This window comes from Saccopteryx bilineata, chromosome 1 (genome assembly GCF_036850765.1).
Source record: "Saccopteryx bilineata isolate mSacBil1 chromosome 1, mSacBil1_pri_phased_curated, whole genome shotgun sequence".
In the NCBI taxonomy this organism is placed as follows: Eukaryota; Metazoa; Chordata; class Mammalia; order Chiroptera; family Emballonuridae; genus Saccopteryx; species Saccopteryx bilineata.
This window is the reverse complement of record NC_089490.1, coordinates 16,659,560-16,680,918: the sequence shown is the minus strand read 5'-3', so window position 1 is coordinate 16,680,918 and position 21,359 is coordinate 16,659,560. Positions and strand designations below refer to the sequence as shown.

At 47.0% G+C, this 21,359-nt stretch overlaps 1 protein-coding gene across 1 annotated transcript in view; it reads right to left on the bottom strand.

The window, feature by feature from the left end:
- Positions 1-21,359, bottom strand: part of DNAH8 (dynein axonemal heavy chain 8) — a 297,942-nt gene that overhangs the window by 144,104 nt on the left and 132,479 nt on the right. The window contains exons 51-54 of the mRNA XM_066252925.1: positions 21,032-21,166; positions 20,431-20,553; positions 11,601-11,814; positions 4,790-4,899 (exon numbers count right to left, since the gene is read on the bottom strand). Of these exons, the coding sequence (XP_066109022.1) occupies positions 4,790-4,899; positions 11,601-11,814; positions 20,431-20,553; positions 21,032-21,166 (582 nt within the window). The remainder of the gene's footprint in view (positions 1-4,789; positions 4,900-11,600; positions 11,815-20,430; positions 20,554-21,031; positions 21,167-21,359) is intronic.

The window sequence follows — 21,359 nt, the reverse complement described above, 5'->3', positions numbered from 1 at the left end:
AAATGGCGCTGTGGGTGAAACTGCTAATCACCTTCCTGGTTGGGAAGGGCCACTGTTATGCTAATGAGTGCTGGAGGAGGGGTCTTTGTGGGCCCAGGTAGTTTTTAATAAAGAGGAAGAAGGAAAAGGAAGAGGAAGAGGAAGCCAAGATGGCAGGGTGCTGAAGGAGAAACCAGTTTGTGCAAAGAGTGAGAAGCCATTTTGGCGGATGGGGAACCAGAGGTGACTAAGACTGGTGGGGCCTTTGATTCTAGGAAAACCCGAATGTGTCAGTGGCTTTGGGAGCCCTGAATGGGAAGGGAAGTGTTTTCCCTCTGTGTGTTTCTCGCCGGCTGGGTGTGAGCCTAGCATAAAGGAATGGCCCACCAGTTTCGGGCTCCGCAGTTTATGTTTGTCGGAATTCAATGAGAACCTGCAGCTGCCTGGCCCCCACGGCCGTGACTACTGGGCCTACGCTGCGTGAATATCGCTCCGCCTTCTTTGCTGTGGAAGATACGATGGAAGCCATCTTGAAGGAGAATTAAGTAAAGTCCCTTCCCTCTCCTTCTCACTTACTAACCTGCTTCTTTCCTTCTCCTCTAGTATTTCCCTTTCATTTTTGTTAACTTCTTTCTCGCCTGCTTCTGCTTTCAAGCTTCCTAAACTAATGCAAAGGTGAAGAGACATACAAGGTGAATGGAAGAAAAAAATATATAAAGGAGGCTGTTTATATCTTTGAGGAGGGGGAGGAAGAGTTGCTTATTTTTCAGTGACTCTGTCCGAGCGCCCCCCCAGCGGTGAGCAGGGGCAGCTCAGGCCGGCATGCACAGCCCAGAGCAAGGGGCTGGGTTTCCTTGTAAATACGACTGGTAGTCTGCCAGTAGTTTTAAAGAGGAGGAATGATCTCTGCGTTACTTTTTTAAAAAGCATTTCGTGGACAAAGAAGGGGCCTCGTGCTGAACCTGACAAACTCCAGGAAGGCCAGCATGGTGGGTGGTCTCACAAACTCAGAGACCTAATGTAACCACAGAGGATGGTCTGAAACTAAAACTTCCTAACTAAAAGCAGCCCGTGGTGGGGAGTCATATTCCTAGGGAGGTATTTTTCGCTAACAAAGGTCAGTGCTGACCTTAATGGAACCTGTCTGCTGTCCTTGTTCATCTACAACAATGTACCTGATAACATGCCTTTGAAATGTAAGGTTCATCTTTTCCTGCCCCCTCAGGGTAAGCGTCCCACCGAGCAGGAACCCACAAGCCCCCTCGCTGCTATTACCATGTTAATTAACTGTCTGTTCCTGCCTCTGTAAAGGCGTTTCGATAGGCACATTTTTACTTTTTACCCATCCCAGAGATTTCCCACTTTGCTTTCTCCCACTTCCCTTATCAATATCACATACCCCCACCCCTTACGGCTTCCTTTTTCTAATGTATAAAATAAGTGGTAAAACTGCCATTTTCCGGAGCATTTTCTCAATCTGTTGAGACTTTGCTTCCCAGCAAGTGTCGACAGTTTGGCTCAAATAAACTCATACGAATTCTTACAGGTTGGGAAGCTCAGGACTGTATAAAGAACAGGCTCGAAGAGGGCGGAAAACAAAAACAAAAACGCCAGGAGGCTGGTTGGGAAGTCGCTGCGCGGCAGCCCCTATCCGGCCCACAGGGGGCGGCCCTGAGCTCTCAGCTCTGGGCTGTACTGTAGAACCCGCGTCACTGAGATTTGCTGACGGACAGGATACAGGGGGCGAGAGAGATCAAGTCAAGTCAAGGAGGGCACCCAGCTTTTCATCCCGAGAAGCCGGATAATGGTTGTTGCTGTTAACTAAAATGCATGAATCTGAGGAGGAGCCATATTTCAGGACAACTAAGAGTTCTGTTTGGACATATTAACTTTGAGATGGTTATTAAATACCAACATGGTGATGTCTACTTAAGTTGACTTCTGGAGCCAAGCAGAGAGCCTGGGGCTGCAGGAAACGCTTTTCAAGTCATCAGTGCAGAGATGCTGCTTCCAGCCTTGCGGCTGCATGAACTTCCTGCGTAAACGCGGAGGCAGAAACTAGTCCCGGCCTCCAGATGGGGGGGCACCCCAATACTTAGAGGGGGCGGAGAAGACGGGCTCAGACCAGGTAACCAAGAGGGCGGGTCCCCTCTGACGCCGAGAGAGGGAAGTGGGAGAGGGATTGCTTCTGTCCAGTGCTGCTAAAAGTCAAGTAAGAGGGAGAGGACATCGGCCACTAGATGGCCTGGGCAAGACCGAGGTCCCGAGTGACAACGGCGCAAGGCGAGCGCTGAGACGAAAGCACACGCTCAGTGGGTTAAAGCGGTAGAGAGAAGGGAGGAGGCGGATCCTGTGAACGTCCCCGTCACAAGAGACACCAGGAAGACCAAAGCTGCTCAGAAAAGTATGTCCAAAGGCACATTCAATTGAACAACAGCCCCACTGGACAACAGATGGGTCTTACGACAGAAAATTCTCAGACACTCAGACCTTGCCATCCGTTCTGGAGTTTAAGAGAGGCAGAGCAGCAGGTGCAAGGAGCCCGTGCGGACAGGGAGCCGTCCTTTGTAAGGAGCCGTGGTGGGATTCAGCCGCACGGGTTCAGCAGAACCGATGCCTAATTTTTTGTTGAGTTCAGCGAACCAGTTGTTAAAACAGCAGTTGTCATCAGGGTTCTCTCTAAGGTGGGCACCTGGGCAGCTGCCCAGTATGGAAGACACAAACTGGCATTTGTTGGGCAAATGAGTTTGTAAAATTTGTATTTTTTTTGAGTTTGCTCACTTTTAGTGTTAAAAAACGGTGCTGGGCAGTGCCAAGTATGTGATCTTCGAAACTGCCAATTACCTTCCTGCTTGGGAAGGGCCATTGTCTTGCTAATGTTTGTTGGAGGAGAGGCAGAGAGAGCGTAGTGTGTTTGCAGAGTTTGTGCAGAAAGTCTGAAGAAGGAGATGGGGGACAGAGGTGAGGGGCTTTTGCGAGCTCTGCTGAGACTGGTGGGGGCCTCTGAATCCAGGAGGAACCAGAGAAGATTCTCCTGCTTGTGGAACTGGAGAATATGTCAGTGACTTTGGAAGCTCTGACTGAATGAAGAGGGAAGTGTTTTTCCCTGTGTGTTTGCTCGCCAGCCAGGGAGAGACTTGAATAAAGGAATGACCCACCGTTGTTCAGCTCCATTGTTTCTTTACCCATCTGCCCGAATCCAACAAGAGCCTGTGTGTGCCTGGCCATGATGGCAACAACTGCTGGCCACACAGCATCCCTGATTCTTTTTTTTTTTCTGAAGCTGGAAACGGGGAGGCAGTCCGACAGACTCCCGCATGCAACCGACCAGGATCCACCCGGCACGCCCACAAGGGGGCGATGCTCTGCCCATCTGGGGCGTTGCTCTGTTGCAACCAGAGCCACTCTAGCGCCTGAGGCAGAGGCCATGGAGCCATCCTCAGTGCCCGGGCCAACTCTGCTCCAATGGAGCCTCGGCTGCGGGAGGGGAAGAGAGAGACAGAGAGGAAGGAGAGGGGGTGGGGTAGAGAAGCAGATGGGCGCTTCTCCTGTGTGCCCTGGCCGGGAATCGAACCCAGGACTCCTGCACGCCAGGCCGATGCTCTACCACTGAGCCAACCGGCCAGGGCCATTCCTGATTCTTTTTTAACGTTCATCTGCACAACAGCATATTCTAAGCATCCATAGTGATGTTCATTCCGTCCATTGGTGAAAAAAATTACAAGTGAGGACGCCAATCAAGAAGCAATATGGAAATATCTCAAATAACAGTTTCATTGTATTTTTTGTCAGGTATTATTTAATATGTCTTCATTAATATTTTTAAATGCTTTCTTATAATCTAGTTTTGCGTACCTCTTTTATTGTTCTTATTTAAGTACGAAACACGTGAAATAATATCTACCTTTCGGTATATCACTTAAACCTCACTGGGGCAGAGAACCGGTGGTTAAATTCTTTGAATCCCACCACTGGTAAGGAACCAATTGCTGCGGGATGCCGCGTGGAAGAGCATTTCACAAGACACACCTGTTTCCTCTTCTGATAATTCTGCCTCTAGCCCCTCCCCCAGAGATCCGAAAGCTTGCGTGCTCCAGGTGTCCCGGGGTGCAAGCTCTCACACAGATGTGTGTAATTGGTCTGATGCATGCAGAGTGAACGATGACAGCGAATCCTTATGCCTTTCACTGCCACTTTTTGGCAAATATATCAACTTTTTATCTCAGACTGACACTTTAATTGCTTTTTCACGAGTCTGCCTTAAAGCCACCTGGTGACGACTCCAGTCCGCTGAGCTTTACTTAGGGCAGTGACTTGCGCATGAAAACCTAGCCTAGTACATTCCCATCCATTCTCTAAAACTCACGCTCCACCCCTGAGAAACGCACAAGTGAGACTTTTAAGTTTCGGTTAGCTAAGGACGTCTGGAAAGCCAAGTATTCGCTCAGTCCGTCAACATTCGTACATGACACAGTTTGGTTGGGGGCAGTGGGGCAGCAGACACACAAAGGGTTACAAATCAGAGTAACAAGTGGAAACGCAGTGTTTTCATTTCAGCGAAATCCTACTTCATCTTGGCCGTCGGACCTGGTTTATGGTGATACCTCATGCATATGGGAAGCATCGTTCACTCGGGGTATTTGCTGCCTGGAAGGAAACGGTGTCATAAATCTATCTGAGCACCTCATTTGTCTTTTCCAAAAGAGCATTACCACATAGAATGTGATGATAATTTCCTGAGCCACGAGGTGAGAGCTAGGCTGAATAATAGATGACATTTTTTTTTATTACTGATAACAGATGACGGTACCTTAGTCCATTGCCACAGCATTCGGCCCGCTGTAACTAAATTGGAAATCATCTCACATATTTCAGGTTTGAACTTTCTACAGGGATCAAAGTATCCACGGCCAATCACGCCTGGAAAAAAAACAAAGCAAGATTAAAGGTACCAGCTTGCTAAAAGATTAGAAGGTGAGTGCTTATCCCTGTGAATAAGTCATTACAAGACTGGCTATGTGGTGTTAAGAATTTCTCAGCTGAGACCGGAAGTCAGCAGGGGGCTGCAAAGCTCATTATCCTGGGATAAGCATTCACTGCTCACAAAAATTAGGGGATCAGGGACCGTCAGATACTCCAGTACTTTCAGCCTTCTGTATGGTGCATTTTTACCAATGAAATAAAAGTTGGTTTTGCATCTCATTTGCATAACCAGACAACTTTCTTTGACTTGTCGTTTGCTTTTTTTTTTTTTTTTTTAATAGAGACAGAGAGTCAGAGAGAGATAGGGACAGACAGACAGGAACAGAGAGAGATGAGAAGCATCAATCATCAGTTTTTTGTTGCGACACCTTAGTTGTTCATTGATTGCTTTCTCCTATGTGCCTTGTCCGCGGGCCTTCAGCAGACCGAGTGACCCCTTGCTGGAGCCAGCAACCTTGGGTCCAAGCTGGTGAGCTTTTTGCTCAAGCCAGATGAGCCCGCGCTCAAGCTGGCAACCTCGGGGTCTCAAACCTGGGTCCTCCACATCCCAGTCCAATGCTCTATCCACTGCGCCACTGCCTGATCAGGCTCATTTGCTTTTCTGATGTTCTTGTTCAATAAAAAAAGTCAAATGCTTCTTTTTATCTATTGCTTCATATTCATTTTGAAATATCCCCTAATGTTTGTGAGCAGTATATACGCATCACCTCCCAATATCCTGTGAGAAAGAGGCAGATACAATTATTAGTGTTCCCATTTTAATGAGTCTGGGAACTCGCCCAAGGTCACACAGCTCATGTGAGGGCGAATCTGAGACTTGAATCTGCGTCGGCTGGTTCTGGAGCCTGGGAAACAGCACCCACCCTGAAGCGCAGGAGAGCTGGGGATGGACTCAGAGACCACCCCCTCCTCTTACAGAAAAGGGACCAGCCTGGCCAGGCGGTGGCACAGTGGATAGAGCGTCGGGCTGGGATGCAGAGGACCCAGGTTCGAGACCCCGAGGTCGCCAGCTTGAGTGTAGGCTTATCTGGTTTGAGCAAAAAGCCCACCAGCTTGGACCCAAGGTCGCTGGCTCCAGCAAAGGGTTACTCGGTCTGCTGAAGGCCCGCGGTCAAGGCACATATGAGAAAGCAATCAATGAACAACTAAGGTGTTGCAACGCGCAATGAAAAACTAATGATTGATGCTTCTCATCTCTCTTCGTTCCTGTCTGTCTGTCCCTATCCCTCTCTCTGACTCTCTCTCTGTCTTTGTAAAAAAAAAAAAAAAAAAAAAAAAAATTAAAAAAGAAAAGGGGACCAGGCCCAGGAGATAACGCAAGTTGCTCAAGGTCACCAGGATTGGCCGTTGATACAATTGGAACTCGCAGTCCCATCTCCAGACCTGCGGAGTCAGTCAACACCCTGACCTGGGCTGGTTCCCTGCTGGGCCCTGGAAACACCCAGCACAGTGGCAGTCCCGGTAAGCACCCTCGGGAAGGGCTGAGTGACAGGTTTGACGTGGTCTGGGTTTTAGGCTCTCCGCCCCAGTGAGACGGGATGTTGAGTGATGTGTTCAGTCTGAGCGTGCTGCTTTCAGAAGAATGGGCACACGAGGTCTGTTCAGAGACTCAGAGCGGGTTCACGAAGGTGGGTGGGGCCGCTAGACACTGGGCTTTGGTGGCACAGACAGAAGAAAGGCGGCCTTGAGGGAACGTGAAGGCATCCCCCAAAGTCAGGGTTGCTTGTGCTAGACGCCTGCAAGGCCCTCTGCTTCCTGAAATCCTACAATTCTAGGACACCAACTTCCTATGGGACACACGTGTTCTATGGGAAGCACGGATCTGAAAGCAACAAACAGGACTGGCTCCACGCCTCTGCTGTGTCCTGGCTAAACAGCCTTGGCTGGGTAGTTCTTTTTCTTTTTTTTATTTTTTTTTTATTTTTTTATTTTTTTTTTATTTTATTTATTCATTTTAGAGAGGAGAGAGAGAGGGAGAGAGAGAGAGAGAGAGAAAGAGAGAAGAGAGAGAGACAGGGGGGAGAAGCTGGAAGCATCAACTCCCATATGTGCCTTGACCAGGCAAGCCCAGGGTTTCGAACCGGCGACCTCAGCATTTTCAGGTCGACGCTTTATCCACTGCGCCACCACAGGTCAGGCAGTTCTTTTTCTTCACTGAGCCTTATAGAGTTCTTTTCTTCACTGAGAAACTTCAGTTTCTACTTTATTTCCCTTTATTACTTTCAACATTAATCTCATCAAACAGTATATAAAATAGTTTAACAAATAAGCAAACATACAGACCTTTAGACTGAGAAACGCAACGTGGCCCCAGTACTCAGATGCCGTTTGGCCATCCCTATCCAGCCCCTCCGTTCTTCCTCCAGAGGTGGCCACCAATCGAATTCGCGGAGAATCGGCAACTCCTTTTTCCCTTCCTCCCATCCTCCCTCCCTCCCTCCCTCCTTTTCTTCCTCCCTTCCTTCCTTCTTCCCTCCCTCCCTTCCTTTCATTAAGATTTTATTTATTGATTTTTAGAGAAAAGACAGAGAGAGAGAAAGGTGGAGGGAGGACTGGGAAGCATCAACTCATAATAGTTGCTTCTCGTATGTGCCTTGACCGGGCGAGCCCAGGGTTTTGAACTGGTGACCTCAGCGTTCCAGGGCGATGCTTTATCCACTGTGCCACCACCAGTCAGGCAACTCGCTTTTTTTTTTTTTTTTTTTTCATTTTTTCTGAAGCTGGAAATGGGGAGAGACAGTCAGACAGACTCCCGCATGCGCCCGACCGGGATCCACCCGGCACGCCCACCAGGGGCGACGCTCTGCCCACCAAGGGGCGATAATCTGCCCATCCTGGGCGTCACCATGTTGCGACCAGAGCCACTCTAGCGCCTGGGGCAGAGGCCACAGAGCCATCCCCAGCGCCCGGGCCATCTTTGCTCCAATGGAGCCTTGGCTGCGGGAGGGGAAGAGAGAGACAGAGAGGAAAGCGCGGCGGAGGGGTGGAGAAGCAAATGGGCGCTTCTCCTGTGTGCCCTGGCCGGGAATCGAACCCGGGTCCTCCGCACGCTAGGCCGACGCTCTACCGCTGAGCCAACCGGCCAGGGCCGCGCTTTTCTTTATAGCTTTGCCACTTAACGTTTCTGCACTTTAACTTTGTTTTTAACCTTAATTTTTGGAACTTAATTTAACAGACTTGCTGCTTTCACTCAGCAGGTGATTTCTGGGCTCCGACCCTGTGGGCTTTGTCCTGTTGAAGCGCGTGGCTGTGTTTGTTGGTATTCACTGCCGCGTGGCACTACACAGTGTGCCTATCCTTTGTTTATCCGATTTTACTGGCGATGAATATTTGGGTTATTCCAAGGGTTTTGCTATCATGAACGTTGTTCTATGAACATTCTTGTGTGAGTCTTTGGGTGTACAGATGCAAAATCAACGACAGATGGATTAGGGACTTAAATATGGAAGGTAAAACTATGCAATGCTTTGGAAAATATATAGGAGACCATCTGCACGACCTCTGGAGTCCCAGTTGCTTCACTGTCTCACCAATGCCTGACTTTGTCAGGATTTTTCATTTTTACGAAGCTAGTGGGTATAATATGACATTTCCTTGGTATTTTAAATTCACATTTTCCTGAATATTAATGTTTACCACCTTTATATTTCTTTACTTGCCATCTGATTACTTTTCTTTTCTTTCCTTTTTATTTTTTTGCAAGAGAGAGAGAAAGGAAGAGAGATGAGAAGCATCAACTTGTAGTTGCAGCTCCTTAGTTGTTCATTGATTGCTTTCTCATATGTGCCTTTGTGCCTTGACTAAGGGGCTCCAGCCGAACCAGTGACCCCCTTGTCCAAGCCAGCGACCTTGGGCTCAAGCCAGCGACCCTATGCTCAAGCTGGTGAGCCTGCGCTCAAGTCAGGTGAGCCCGCACTCAAGCTGACAAACTTGGGATTTGAACCTGGGACCTCTGCCTCCCAGGTTGACACTTTATACACTGCGCCACCACTGGTCAGGCTGATTACCTCTTCTTAAAGTACCTGTTGGGTTCTTTTGGCCATTTTTGTATTAAGTTGTTTGCTTTTCTATGAATAATTCATAAAATTTCTTTAAATATTTGGAATACAGTACTAACTTTTTTGTTTTGTTATATAGGTTGAAATTTTTTTCTTCCACTTTGCGGCTTGTCTTTTTACTATATTGTTACTTCGTAGAGGAACAAAAAAGTTCCTAACCTAGTCAAATGTACCATTTTTTTCCTTATGGCTTATACTTTCTGAGTCTCATTTAAAAAGTTCTTTCTGCCTGACCAGGCGGTTTGGCAGTGGATAGAGCATTGGATTGGGATGCAGAGAATGCAAGTTCGAAACCCCAAGGTCACCAGCTTGAGCACAGGCTCATCTGGCTTGAGCACAGGATCGCTGGCCTGAGCCCAAAGTCACTGGCTCAAGCAAGGGGTCCTTCACTCTGCGGTAGCCCCCTGGTCAAGGTACATATGAGAAAGCAGTCAATGAACAACTAAGGTGCCACACGAAGAATTGATGTTTCTCATCTCTCTCCCTTCCTGTCTGTCTGTCCTATCTGTCCTTCTCTCTGTCTCTGTCACACACAAAAAACTTCTTTCCTACACAGAAGTCATTCAGATATTTTCTCCAAACATTTGATGAGCTTTGGTTTCCGTATTTAGATCTTTAATCCATCTGCATTGATTTTCTGGTTGGTGTGAGGTAGAGGTCCAATCGCAGTGATTTTCCCATAAGAATCACTAAGTACCCCAGTCCCACCTATGGAAAGCCTGCCCTTCCTCCTGCTCGCCAGTACTTGCTATGTCAAATAATGTCCACATAAGCATGAGTCACTTTCCCTTGTAGGTCCTCACAAACATAATTTTTGATACGGTTTATGTGAGCCTAAATTTGGCATTAAAATTTTCATTTTTATTTACACATCAAAGTGCTACATTTGACATGGTATAATTATATTATTAACCTATGATCGATGTACAATCTCACAGCCCGAAATTTCTCTCAATCATTCCAAGAAAGCCAAAACACAAAGTTTCGTGTGCCTCTAAAGCCAGCCTTCAACAAAGTTACAGATATTGATCAACTTACGACCTATGCAACTTATGACCACAATCGCTAGCCACGACTGCTTCTCTTCTGGCAGCGCAAGCGTTGCCCAGCTGGGCATACGACAGTGCAGACCAGCTTCCGGCAGCACTGCCATCTCCATGTGCACCATTTCAACTGTTATCCCAGACTCAGTACAGCAATTTGTGTTTTGTGTCTTGGATATTTTTCATCAAACCCCTCCCAAGATGTCTACCAAGAGGAAATTGTCTTTGTCTACGCCTCAGCCTGCCAAGAAGGAAAGCATTGATCTGTCATTGATCTCGACACGAAAATGAGCGCAGGCTCATCCGACTTGAGCATGGGTTCACCAGCTTGAGTACAGGGGCACTGGCTTGAGCGTGGGATCATAGACATGACCCCATGGTCGCTGGTTTGAGCCCAAGGTCACTGGCTTGAGCAAGGGGCCACTCGCTCTGCTATAACCCCCTGGTCAAGGCACATATGAAAAAGCAATCAATGAACAAGTACGAAGGAGGAAAGAAAGTGAATGTGATCACACATGTTTATGAAAAAACCAATTCCGGTAACCCCAACTGCTGCCTCAGATGACGACATCAACGATCCGCAGCCAAGCACCAGTGGCCAATAAAATGTTTCGTACATGTTTATATATTTTGATATGTTTTGCAATTGGGAAAATGTTTCTTATGGTATTTTTTACACCTGTATTTTGTATTTTTTGTATGCACCTTTATTTTGTAATTTTGTATGTTTTGCAAATATTAAACCAGTTGTACTGGTAATGCAGTGTTTTACTTAAACCTGATGAATGTAAAAATAAAAAACAAAATGGTGTAGAGATGATACAAATGGCATCAAATGAACAAAGAAAATTATGATAAAATATGACTTAAAGATTTTTATAACATCATTTCATAGTACTGTACATACAGCCTACTCAACTTACAACTATATCATGTTACAACCGGTCGGAACCAATCATGGTCGTAAGTGGAGCACTAGCTGTATTTCTGAATATTCCCAAATCTTAAAATGGGCTATCAACATTCTTTTTAGTATTTACTCCTTCTATTCTGGTATCAGCTCTCTATTTCAGATACTTAGTCCCCACTTCAATCAGAGCATTTCTGCATCTCTTAAATAAAATTCTGCATGGTTTATGTCCATTATGTAATGCAATTTAAAAATTAAACACCACCGTGACCAGGTAGTGGCACAGTGGATAGAGTGTCAGACTGAGATGCAGAGGACCCAAGTTTGAAACCCTGAGGTCGCCAGCTCGAGTGCAGACTCATCTGGTTTGAGCAAGGCTCACCAACTTGAGCCCAAGGTCACTCAACTCGAGTAAGGGGTCACTTGCTCTGCTGTCACCCCCCCTCCTTCCATCAAGGCACATATGAGGAAGCAATCAATGAACAACTAAGGTGCTGCAACAAAGAGTTGATGCTTCTCATCTCTTTCCCTTCCTATCTGTCTGTCCTTATCTGTCCCCCTCTCTGTCTCTCTGACTCTGTCACACACACAAAAAAAATTATAATTAAATACCAAGAAGAGTCATACCAAAAATTTTGTCTATCGAAGCATTTGAAGGCAATGTGCAATTAAACACGGTGAACTGGCGTTTTAAACGCTGTGGGATGTCATTCCGGCCGCCCCCAGGGTGGATCATGGCCGCGATGAACTGCACGTCAACGATAGTGGTGAAGTCCCCGGGCTTGTCCAGGCTGTACATCCCTTCCATCTCCATCATCTGCCGCACAATCTCGTTCGTGATCTGAAAGGCCACACAGTGACATATTTGTAACATATCATTAGCATATTCCTCCATAACTCCTCTGAGACACGACAGATGAGAAGAACATATATTCAGCTCTTATCAATGAAATGTTTATAAATGTTGATGACCACCTATAAGGTTATTTGATGTAAACAATCACCCACAAACTCAGAACCATAAGTTAAACAGGTCTGGAGCGAGTCCAGTGTGATCTTCATCACATTGCTAAAACCAATTTCCGAGTAATTTAGATAGGTGACTTATGGGACAGTTGGTACAATTACAACAGTACTCAGTTACCAGTTATACTACAGATATCTTTCACACTCAAAATTAACCACTTCAAAGGACTTCCGTCAGAGTGTTGGGCGGCTTTACTCCTGAGCTTTCATATTGTATTACTGAATGCTTGTTGTTTTTTTGTGTCCTCACCTCATCTTTTCTGCAGATTCTAATGTCGCTAAAACTCCCCCCTCCCTTATTGAAAATGTTCCCTCTCTTGGTTTCAGAGGCTCAGTTCTTTCCAGGTTCATCTCGTGACTCTGGGTAGCACCCTAAGCACTCTTTCTCAAGCCTACACCCTAAAGAACCTCAACTCTGGAACCCCAGCTTCAGATCCACATGGGTACATGTACCCAGACCCCTGCAGCATCTCCTAGCGGACGCCGGGCAAGCACCTCCAGCATGAACGCCTCACTGGGGACTCCCGTGTGTCTGGCGCTGTCTTCATGGAGCATGCATACATGCCCGTGTCTTCATGGAGCATACATACATGCCCGTGTCTTCATGGAGCATACATACATGCCCGTGTCTTCATGGAGCATGCATACATGCCCGTGTCTTCATGGAGCATACATACATGCCCGTGTCTTCATGGAGCATACATACATGCCCGTGTCTTCATGGAGCATGCATACATGCCCGTGTCTTCATGGAGCATACATACATACTCGTGTCTTCATGGAGCATACATACATGCTCGTGGGGGGAGAGAAAGCGTATATGCGTATGCATGTAAATAAAGTGGTATATTATAGGTCTTTTGGGAAAAATTAAGCAGAGAGAGGAAGTAGGCAGTGCTGAGGGGTACAATGGAATATGGGGAGTAGGGGAGGCCTCCCCTCACATGGTCTATAAGCAAAGACTTGAAGGGCGTGAGAAAGGCAACCATTCACACACCTAAGGGAAGGGCACTCCAGGCAGAGTAAACGAGATGCAGAGGTGCTGAGTGGCATTTACAGTCCATAAGTCTCGGGCAAGATTTTGAGCAGAGGAGCGTGTCATGATACGTGTGTCATGTTTTAATTGGTTGCTGCCTTGAGAACACATTGAGAGGAGCAAGGGAAACAGGGAAGCAACATGGAGACATTTGTGATGGTCAAGGGGAGAGGTGGTGGTTGGCACGGGTTAGCAGTGGAGTTGATAAGTGGTCAGATCTTGGCTGTAGCTTGAAGGAAGAGCCAAGATGGTTCTCTGAGAAACCGAATGCAGCCTTGCTGTTTCTGAGATGGAGATCAGTGCTGCAGGGGCAGGTTTCGGGGGCCACAGGAATCTGGCTCTGGACGTGTTACGTTTGATGAGATCCAACTCAATATGCCTAGTTGGATACATGGGCCTGAAATTCAGGAGCTCTTCCATGTACAGATGATATCTAAATATGCTTCCCCTCTCCTCGCCTTGCAGGAACTGCTGAGAGGGCTGTCTGCCTTGGGACCCTGCCGAATGGGGGGAGAAAAGGGGAAGGGGAAGGGGAAGCAGCCTTCCCTAGGGGGCTCTGGCCCAGAACACCACCTGCATGGATGTGCACCTGGGGTCACACAGCCTGGCAGACCCCCAGAACGCCACCTGCATGGACGTGCACCTTGGGTCACACAGCCTGGCGGGCCCCCAGAACGCCACCTGCATGGACGTGCACCTGGGTCACACAGCCTGGCGGGCCCCCAGAACGCCACCTGCATGGACGTGCACCTGGGGTCACACAGCCTGGCGGACCCCCAGAACGCCACCTGCATGGACGTGCACCTTGGGTCACACAGCCCGGCAGGCCAGGCACTTCCAGGCCTGGGCTATGCTCTGATCCTCCAGTAAGCCCCTAAGGATCTGGCAGAAGAAAACTCAACACCCATCTGGGGGAGGGCATATCCATCCCCGGTTTCAAGAAACAGCCACAGATAGTTTTTCAAGGGCAACAACCTGCCAAGCAGCCAATGATACATCCAGAGACAGGCCGGTTTGAACCTGCACAGGAGCTATTAAAATCATAAAGAGCAGAACTGGGCCCGCATTGACTTCACACGCCATCATTGACAGACACAGAGATCAAAACAACCGTGTTGAACATGTTTAAAGAAGTAGACAACAAATGTGAAAATATATGCAAGGAATAGAAAATTATTTTAAAAATCACAACATTTTTGAAAAAAAAAAAGAGAAATAACTAGTAACCAAAATTAAAACTCAATTTTTAAAAATGTGAGAGTAAGTTGTACAAAGTAGAGAAGAAAATTAATGAAGTGGAAGACAGGGGAAATAATCTTAGAAGAATGCTTTCCAACTGCTTTTCCGTGGACTGCTGTGCCAGAAATTTCATGCTGGTGTGCAGAAGAATTAACCACCTTGATCCTTGGCCATTTGGCTCAGCAGTAGAGCATCGGACTGGCATGTGGAAGTCTCAGGTTCAATTCCTGGTCAGGACACACAGGAGAAGCAATCATTTGATTCTCCACCCCTCCCCCTCCCTCTTCTCTCTCTCTCTCTTGCTCTCTCTTGCTCTCCTGTAGCCATGGCTCAAATGGTTTGAGCAAGTTGGTCACGGATGCTGAGGATGGCTCCAGGGCCTCTCCTCAGGCACCAAAATAGCTTGGTTGCTGAGCAACAGAGCAGAAGCCCCAGATAGGCAGAGCATCACCCAATAGGGGGCTTGCCGAGTCGATCCCAGTCAGGGTACATGCAAGAGTTTGTCTCTGCCTCTCCACCTCTCACTTAATAATAAAAAAAGAATTAGCCATCCTGATGTTGTATGAAGATTATAGACCCAATGATCTTAGTCAAATCTGCTTATGCTCATGGTGATTTCTGTTTTAGTGGTCCCTGAAATACTTCTCCTATTTTCACGGGTCCCCAGTGTAAAAAGGTTGAAAACCACTGATCTAGAACATAAGCACTAGAGAGAGAAAAGGATGGGATGCATGGAAGAGAACTACAGAGACACAGAGGGCAGAGAAGGAAGTCTTTACATCTGGAGTCTGAGAAAAGAGGAAAGATAGTGAGGCAGAAGCAGTATTTGAAGAGATAAGGACTAGGAATTTTCTGGAACTGATGAAAGACACCAAACCACAGACTCATGAGTCTCAGTGAATCCCAAGCAAATAAATACAAGTAAATCCACACCAAGAAACATTATTTTAAAGAATAAGAAATACAGTAAAGTACGGTAAAAAGAAAGTCTTAATAGCAAGTGGAAAGAGGCAGATTAACCACAGAGGTGCACTGCGTAAGTGGTAGTCGACTTCTCAACAGCACTGAGGAAAACGGAAAACAGAAATAGTATATTCAACATGATGGAAAAAAAATGCTCACCTAGATTTTTATATCCTGCAGCGGTGTCTTTCACATAAACAAGATGAAATAAAAATATTTGCAGACAAACAAAAACTAAGAATTGGTCATTAAAAAACCTTCTCTAAGGCCAATGCTCTACCACTGAGCCAACCGGCCAGGGTCTAGGAATGCCCTTGTTGATCAAGCTACCCAAAAGAAAATTATTTGGAGCAACCATGACAGATCGAGCAATTCAGTCTCACACTATTCATCACCAGAATGCTGCAGCCCTGTGTAAACAGTGTCAACTTTCTCGGGAAGCAGCACAGCAGATTGGGAAATCCTGTCCAAGGGGTCCTATACCACAATCTGCCCCTTCATTTGGAGTTAACCATCAAGGACCCCTACCAGGACAACTTTGGCAAATGGATGTTACTCATATACCTTCATTTGGCAAACAGTCCTATGTCCACTTTACAGTGTATACATATTCTGGATTTATAGTAACCTCTGTCAGAATAGGAGAGGCTACTAAGCATGTTATAACTCATTGTATGCATTGCTCTATTATTGGACTTCCTAAACTGGTTAAACTGACAATGCTCCTGCATATGGAGCAAAAGCATTTACTGTATTTTGTCATTCTTACAATCTTTAAAGTTAAGGTATTATTAAAGTGTACCCAGCAAATATTTTAAGGTCAATTTAAAAAAATTTAAAAGGGGGGAGTCATATCCTGGAACTCCTATGGGTCTACCATATTATGCTTTTTACTTAAAAAAAAAATTCGGCCCTGGCCGGTTGGCTCAGTGGTAGAGCATCGGCCTGGCGTGCAGAAGTCCCGGGTTCGATTTCCGGCCAGGGCACACAGGAGAAGCGCCCATTTGCTTCTCCACCCCTCCCTCTCTCCTTCCTCTCTGTCTCTCTCTTCCCTTCCCGCAGCGAGGCTCCATTGGAGCAAAGATGGCCCGGGCGCTGGGGATGGCTCCTTGTCTCTGCCCCAGGCACTAGAGTGGCTCTGGTCGCAACAGAGCGACGCCCCAGAGGAGCAGAGCATCGCCCCCTGGTGAGCAGAGCGTCGCCCCTGGTGGGCGTGCCGGGTGGATCCCAGTTGGGCGCATGCAGGAGTCTGTCTGACTGTCTCTCCCCGTTTCCAGCTTCAGAAAAAATACAAAAAAAAAAAAAATTAAATTTCTTTTAAATGCTGATGAACAGGAGACGCCAAATCTTTTTCGCCTGCAAACTACTACCTTCTTTATTTGATCCAGCTAATAATACTGTTTTGTCTTTTTCCAAAAAGCTCTAGATATATGGAAAAGATTTATATAGACGGATGGGGATCCTCAAACCCTTCTGCGAGATCTTCTGAGCATAGCTTTTAAGATACCTAGAGGCAGAAAAAGCCCAATAGAGATCAGGTGAACTACCAGCTTTTAGGATATACCCTCAAAGGCTCCAACACCCCAAAGGGGTCTCATAGGATGCCATCTGGGTCCTGCTTCAATAGTGGAAAGGAAGGTCATTGAGCTAAAAAGCCTGCCAGACTTACATGCCTCTGCTGTGAGGAAACAGGGACACTGGAAGGTAGGCTTCCCCCCCGCTCCTCTAAGGGAGGGTTCAGTCTCTTCCAGCCCTGCTCCAGCCACCTATGACCTAACCTTGCCCAGAATGCTGGGGTTTGCCACTGAAGGCTGAAGGTGCCCAGGGTCATCAGCCCCATCTATGACACTGTGGACGAGCCTAGGGTATTTCTTCCAAGAAGCAGGTAAACTGATCTCATTTGCACAAGGGCCACTTAACTATGTCTTGCCTGAATAGTTAGGTTTTTTATTCTTCCCTCAAAGATCTCTGTTGTGGGTGTTGATAGTCCTATTTTCTGCTGCTTTGTTTAATATATAGTGTTTCCTTTATTCCTCCTACCTCAATGCCCCACTCATATTTCAGGCTGGTACCTACTCCTAATTTAGAGCTCTCTTTCCCCCTTTTGCCAACTTCTATTATGAATCTACCTTTGCCACCCAGCTTAGTGTATCCCAAGGTTCTCTTTACCAAGCCACAGTCACAGAGCTCCAGGGAAAAGCAACCTGGTCTCAACTCTCCAGACAGAGGAGAACAGAAGCTCCATCTCCACACATGCTGCAGATGGCTTTTCCAGTCTACCTGAATCATTACCAGCTAGAGGCAGCGGTCATTGGGACTTGGATGTGAGCTGCAAAGTATAGAATTGGGACAACAATTCCAGTGCCATGTGGACTTTTCCTGGATGTGGACTTTTAACAGGCTAAACTGGGGTTGGGTTGCATTTTTCAGGGATTTGGCATGGTGATGGGGCCAACTTGGACTTGGGGAACATGTTAAGGACACTACTCTTTTATGGATTCTTGCTGTATTGGCCAAGAGTTTGCTTAAAGGCTTTAATCACTATAAAAAAAATAGAAGACTAGATAAAGAATATGTGGCACATATACACCATGGTATACTATTCAGCCATAAGAAATGGTGACATCGGATCACTTACAACAAAATGGTGGGATCTTGATAACATTATAAGGAGTGAAATAAGTAAATCAGAAAAAAACAAGAACTGCAGGATTCCATACATTGGTGGGACATAAAAACGAGACTAAGAGACATGGACAAGAGTGTGGTGGTTCTGGGGGGCAGGGGGAGGGAAGGAGGCAGAGGGGGAGGGGGAGCGGGAGGGGCACAAAGAAAACTAGGCAGAAGGTGACGGAGGACAATCTCTCTTTGGGTGATGGGTATGCAACAGAACTGAATGACAAGATAACCTGGACATGTTTTCTTTGAATATATGTACCCTGATTTATTGATGTCACCCCATTAAAATAAAATTTTATTTATAAATTAAAAAAAAAACCTTCTCTAAAGGAAATTCTAAAAGCAAAAGGAACATACTACCAGAGGAAGGCCCAAGATGCAAGAATAAGTCAAGAGCAAAGAAAGCGTTAAATGTGTGGGCAATGCAAATGAAGAGTGACCATATTTTTAAAACAGTAAAAATAATGCCTCATGGGGTTGTTTTAAAAAGACATACATAGACTTAAAACACAAATCAACAAGAAAATGGTAAGTCAGGAGAAAGATAAAGAAATTTAAGTGTTCAAAGGTCACTGGACATGCAAAATGAAAGTTAACGGTTGGTTATCTTTATTCTGACTGCCTGTGTATGCAGGAGGCACTGTCTCAGGTAATCACTGGAACACAGAAATTAAGTACAGTATACAGATAATATAGACACAAGGGAAAAACTCTGTTTCCCCAGAGAAACAGGAAGAAGCTGCAGCACTGCTATGCTCAGCTGAGGGCGAGGAAATGGAGGTGTTGGGAGCCCTGGAAAAAGAAAATAGCATGAAATAGTCGTCTCCCAGAGCAGGAGTCTAAGCGGACCCAGCACAGGAACAGACAGGACGAAGATATGAAACGTGAGACACGCAGTGGGATGGTTGGGCAGCACGAAGAGCTCAGCAGAGACCCGTGACCACGATTCCAAAGCGAAGCCAGGTGCGGTTTTCTCCACCACGTTTGGCTGCCCAGGTGCAGGTGGGCGGACAGGGCTGTGAGTGCGTGAGGCGGACGCGCGGAGGGCGCATGCTGCAGCGGTCATAATGGCGGTTCCGGGGTTTTAGCTGGGAGAAGAAGTGTGGAAATGACAGGAAGTGGGGGGTCGTTTCTTGATGGCAGGAAAGATGGAGAGTAGCTTGACCTGTAGCCGGGGCAGCAGAGGGAGTGAGCTCCAGCGAGTGGACACGGTCATTGGAGACCGAAATGCCAGAAACTGAGATAGCAAAGGAGTCACACTGACGACGACCACGTGTAGGGTCTGGCTGCATGAACGAGCCACCCAGACAGGGTGGAAGGCACGGTCATCGGAGGAGGCTGGTCAAGGAGCTAAGGGGCCACGATCTGGCAGGTAGGTATTGGCATCACCGAGGGGCAGGAGAGCAGGCTGCATAATTTGCAGGGCCTGAAGCAAAATGAAAATGCAAGCCTTCTGACTAAAAAAATCATGAAGAATTTCAAGATGGTGACAACAGAGCGTTAAGCCAGACGCAGGACCCTCGAAGCCTGAGTCCCCAAGGGACGGCACAGTTCACACTCCCACGAAGCTGGGCCCCGGTGACAGGGACAGTCCTGGGAGAGCAGCAGTGATCAGGGGCTGAAATCTCTGGGGAAAGAGAGGTGAACACGGAGGGTCTGAGGCGACAGCAGCACGGGGCAGAAGCTCAGAGGACAGGTCAGGGAGAAGGGCAGTGAGAAGCAAGGACACCCTGCCCCTCCAGGCACAGGCCGTCTGCAGGGGACGTGGTGACCTGAGTTTCCATGAGAGCACAAGGTGACGGGAAAGTCCACAGAGGCTGAATTTATACTGACTTTTGTGGGTGAACCGTGGCGTCCAGGATCACACAGAGAGGAGTGGAGAGGCAGGAGATGAGGTCACAGCTGTCTGGGGATTCTCTGGGTGACAAGGACTGGGGTCCTGACTGCCCAACGGTGTCTCAGTGTCTTGATGAACGGGGATAAAGGGCAGGATGGGGAGGGCCCTGGCGGGGGGGTGGGGTGCTGACCAGGCGGCACGCAGAGCCGGGGAGGGAGGCTGGGACCTCACAGGGAACAGGCAGGACTGCAGCAGCTCCAGTGAGGTTCCCTCACAGGGAACGACTCTGGAATTGACAGATGCTCACGACAAGGACAGTGGTGTGCGGCAGAGTTATAAAAACCAAGTGTTTTCTAAGTCTTCTCGGAGAGCATGCAGAGGCAGAGGCAGGAGAACAGGGGGACACCCTGGGGAGAGGAAAGGAGGGGAGGGCAGGGGAGGGGAGGGGAGGGGAAGGGAGGGGCGGGTCAGGGCACTGGAATCCATCAGCCAGAGCCACAGGAGGGCGTGTGGTGGGAGACCACAGGGGGAATTCAGGAAGGGGAGAATGTCACTCTAACTGTGCAAAGAAAACTAAGAATTGTTGCTAGGCTCAGTAAGATGAAAGCGGTTGACAATTTTACATATGACTAAAAATACCGAATAAATATCATCTGCAGGGGCTATTCTGGTCATACCTGATCTCCCCATTCATTAATGATGGGCATGTTGATGTCGTCAATAAATACAGTCATTTTCCTGCCTCCCGGGGGCCCGTAGGTGCTCCCCATTCGCTTGTCCACGTAGCTCTCGATCGTCCTCTGGAGGAAAGAAAAGGGTTTGTTTCACGGGTCAGAGCTCAAGCCACATTCTAAAAGTGGCGAGCACACTGCCCAGAGTAGAACGCAATCTACTTTACGTGTATAAACATCATCATGAAAATGCATACTGTGAATTTAAAAAGTGTTGTTAGAATGTTAATCATTAATTTAAGGTTAAAAGAGATACACTCAAAAGTTCGAGGTCAGCCTGAATGGTAGCTATTAATCCAAATTTCAGGCTATTAATAAACATTAGACTACTAATCCAAGTATGCTATTTGGATTTGGCTTTAATCTCAGCCTTAAAGGGGTTAAATAACTGAATGCCCCCTGCAACACCATGTCTCTTGATACATATAGGTGTGCGTGTATGTACTACATACATATCAATGTTTTCTACACATACGCATCTTTCCATACCCATCACTTAAACTATGTATTTAATATGTTGTCTACTACAACAAATGGTGAGTTTTACCTGAAACATCATTGGCTCCGTGGCAGATGAAAAGTTTAGGCTTTTGGATAGCTGTACTTCAGGATCGTATTTTTTCATGTAGGCCTTAATCATTACGGTTTTTGCTGTTCCCTGCTCTCCTGTCAGCAAAACAGCCTGCAATCACAGGATAACCACGTGGAACGGTGTTAGTATGATACAGGTTTACTTTTCACTGTCCTGTGGCTCTAGTGGCCAGTGTTTCATTCTACAAATTAATACAACTCACCTTTTAGAATTAACACCAGCACAAAAATATATCCAGTTGAATTAAAGATGTAAAGGTAAGATGCATATTATAAAAGTGCTT